Source organism: Rhinolophus sinicus, chromosome 2 (genome assembly GCF_057876585.1).
Source record: "Rhinolophus sinicus isolate RSI-liver-muscle chromosome 2, RSI-T2T, whole genome shotgun sequence".
Classification (NCBI taxonomy): Eukaryota; Metazoa; Chordata; class Mammalia; order Chiroptera; family Rhinolophidae; genus Rhinolophus; species Rhinolophus sinicus.
The window spans coordinates 107940039-107941794 of record NC_142502.1 but is presented as its reverse complement, the minus strand read 5'-3'; the positions used below and the strand labels follow the sequence as shown (position 1 = coordinate 107941794).

The following is a 1756-nucleotide window of genomic DNA, read 5'->3' as shown; positions in this document are numbered from 1 at the left end:
TTAGGCACCATGGTTCTTCAGCAGTTCTGCCCAACCTGGCAGGTAGTTTCCACATCAGGTGTAGCCGAGGCTGGGAGGGAGGTGGGGGCAAGGGCCGGGCCAGGCACTGAAGCGAGGCCAGGCCGGGTAGAAGCCAGCTCCTGGTGGTTGGGCAGCTCACTCGCCTCCCTGCCTCCCCGCCATGGCCCTCCCTCTGCCCTGGTTCTCCCGATGTTGCAGCCGCCGCCTCCTGCCTTCCTGGCCCCTGGCTCCCCAGGGCTCCCGGATGTGCTGCTCCCAGAGCCCCAAAGCGAGTGCAGATGAGCCGAGCAGCTCCACAGGCAGTGGGAAGATGAGGTCCCCCACCAAGGTAAGTAGCACCAAGAGTGGGGGTGGAGGGCAAGAGGGGAGATTTGTCCTGGGGTCCAGGGGAATCCCGTCTCATCCTGCACCAGACCTGACAGCAGACACCAATCCAGAGCGCTGGAGCTTATTGCCTAGTCCCAACCCTCAGCTTCCCAGGACCTTGCCACCCCCCCACTCCAGACCTGGGCCCTCCCGCACCCCTCCCTTCCTGTAGTCCATGAAGTCCTTGAACAGGAATTTCCCCTCATCTAACAGTTAATTATTAGTGGGGGAGGGGGAGGGGCAGCAGTTCTTTCGCGTGACTCCACAGCCTTGTACAATGGGTCCGCTTACAGCCCTTCAACCAGTGACCCCTAACTGCCCCCCAGAGGCCTAGGCCTAAGACAGGAAGTATCTTTTATTTGCAGTAGATGACTTCAGGATAATGGGGTACAAAACAGGAACAGGAGAACTGCCAACTTCCAGCAGACCCCAGCCCAGGCCCTGGCTTATGGCGCTTCCCCCTCACCCCCGCCCCCAGGGCCCGCAGCCCAGCCGCACAGCTGAGCTGGCACAAGCGGAGGAGTTGCTGGAGCAGCAGCTGGAGCTGTACCAGGCCCTGCTCGAGGGGCAAGAAGGGGCCTGGGAAGCCCAGGCCCTGGTGCTCAAGATCCAAAAGCTGAAGGAACAGATGAGGAGACACCGAGAGAGCCTGGGAGGAGACACCTAAGCCTCCCAGCCCTCACTTCCCCTCCAACACTGGAAACACTGCGCACCGCCCGCCCTGAGCCCTGCAGTCATGACCAGCCTCTCCCAGGCCACTACGGAAAACAGGACACGCCTCCACGAAGGGCCAGAAATTGGGAAGCTGTGACCTCCAGTGTTTTTAGCCACATCCCCACTTTGACCCCTCCCAGACCTCTGCCCCCCAGCAAGGTGTAAGTCCTTACAGGAATACACCCCGGACCACATCCTAAAATAACCTCACCCCAAGTCCAATAAAGGGAAGGAGCGTTTACAGATACCACAGACACATGTGTTTTTTAGTTTTGTTAAAAAAAAAGTTCTGACAAATCAGGAAATGGGGGTTTAGAAGTGGTGATGCAAAAGAGGGGCGTGGGGGGGTGGGGTTGGGGGCTGTCCAGAGAGGTGGCAGTAGTGTCTCCTTCACCCCCACACCTGGTATCATCTCCTGAAGAGGGACAGACTGTCACATTCCAGAATGGGGGATGAGTCCTCTACCGTGTCTGTTCAACTGAGGAGAAAACACACGGCACAGTTAGAATAAGACATGAAAAGCAAAGGTGAGGTTGGCACAAACACCCACGCCCCTTCAGTACAGATGTCTGCGTCGTGAGAGGGTCCAAAGCACAGAACTGGAGGTGCAGAAAGGGAAGTAATCTGACAAGAGACCCCATATAGAAGTCAACTG

At 57.9% G+C, this 1756-nt stretch overlaps 1 protein-coding gene across 1 annotated transcript; it reads left to right on the top strand.

The window, feature by feature from the left end:
• Positions 1 to 117: 117 nt before the first annotated feature.
• On the top strand, positions 118 to 1353 carry MCCD1 (mitochondrial coiled-coil domain 1). Its single transcript, XM_019715554.3, has 2 exons — positions 118 to 349; positions 866 to 1353. The coding sequence occupies exons 1-2, from the start codon at positions 182 to 184 to the stop codon at positions 1052 to 1054; spliced, it is 357 nt and encodes a 118-aa protein (XP_019571113.1). The 5' UTR covers positions 118 to 181; the 3' UTR covers positions 1055 to 1353.
• The last annotated feature ends 403 nt before the right edge of the window (positions 1354 to 1756 follow it).

Coding starts and splice junctions, on each gene's coding strand:
- MCCD1 (XM_019715554.3), top strand. CDS start 182: ATGGCCCTCCCTCTGCCCTGGTTCTCCCGATGTTGCAGCCGCCGCCTC. Junction 350..865: donor AGATGAGGTCCCCCACCAAG/GTAAGTAGCACC, acceptor CCCCGCCCCCAG/GGCCCGCAGCCCAGCCGCAC.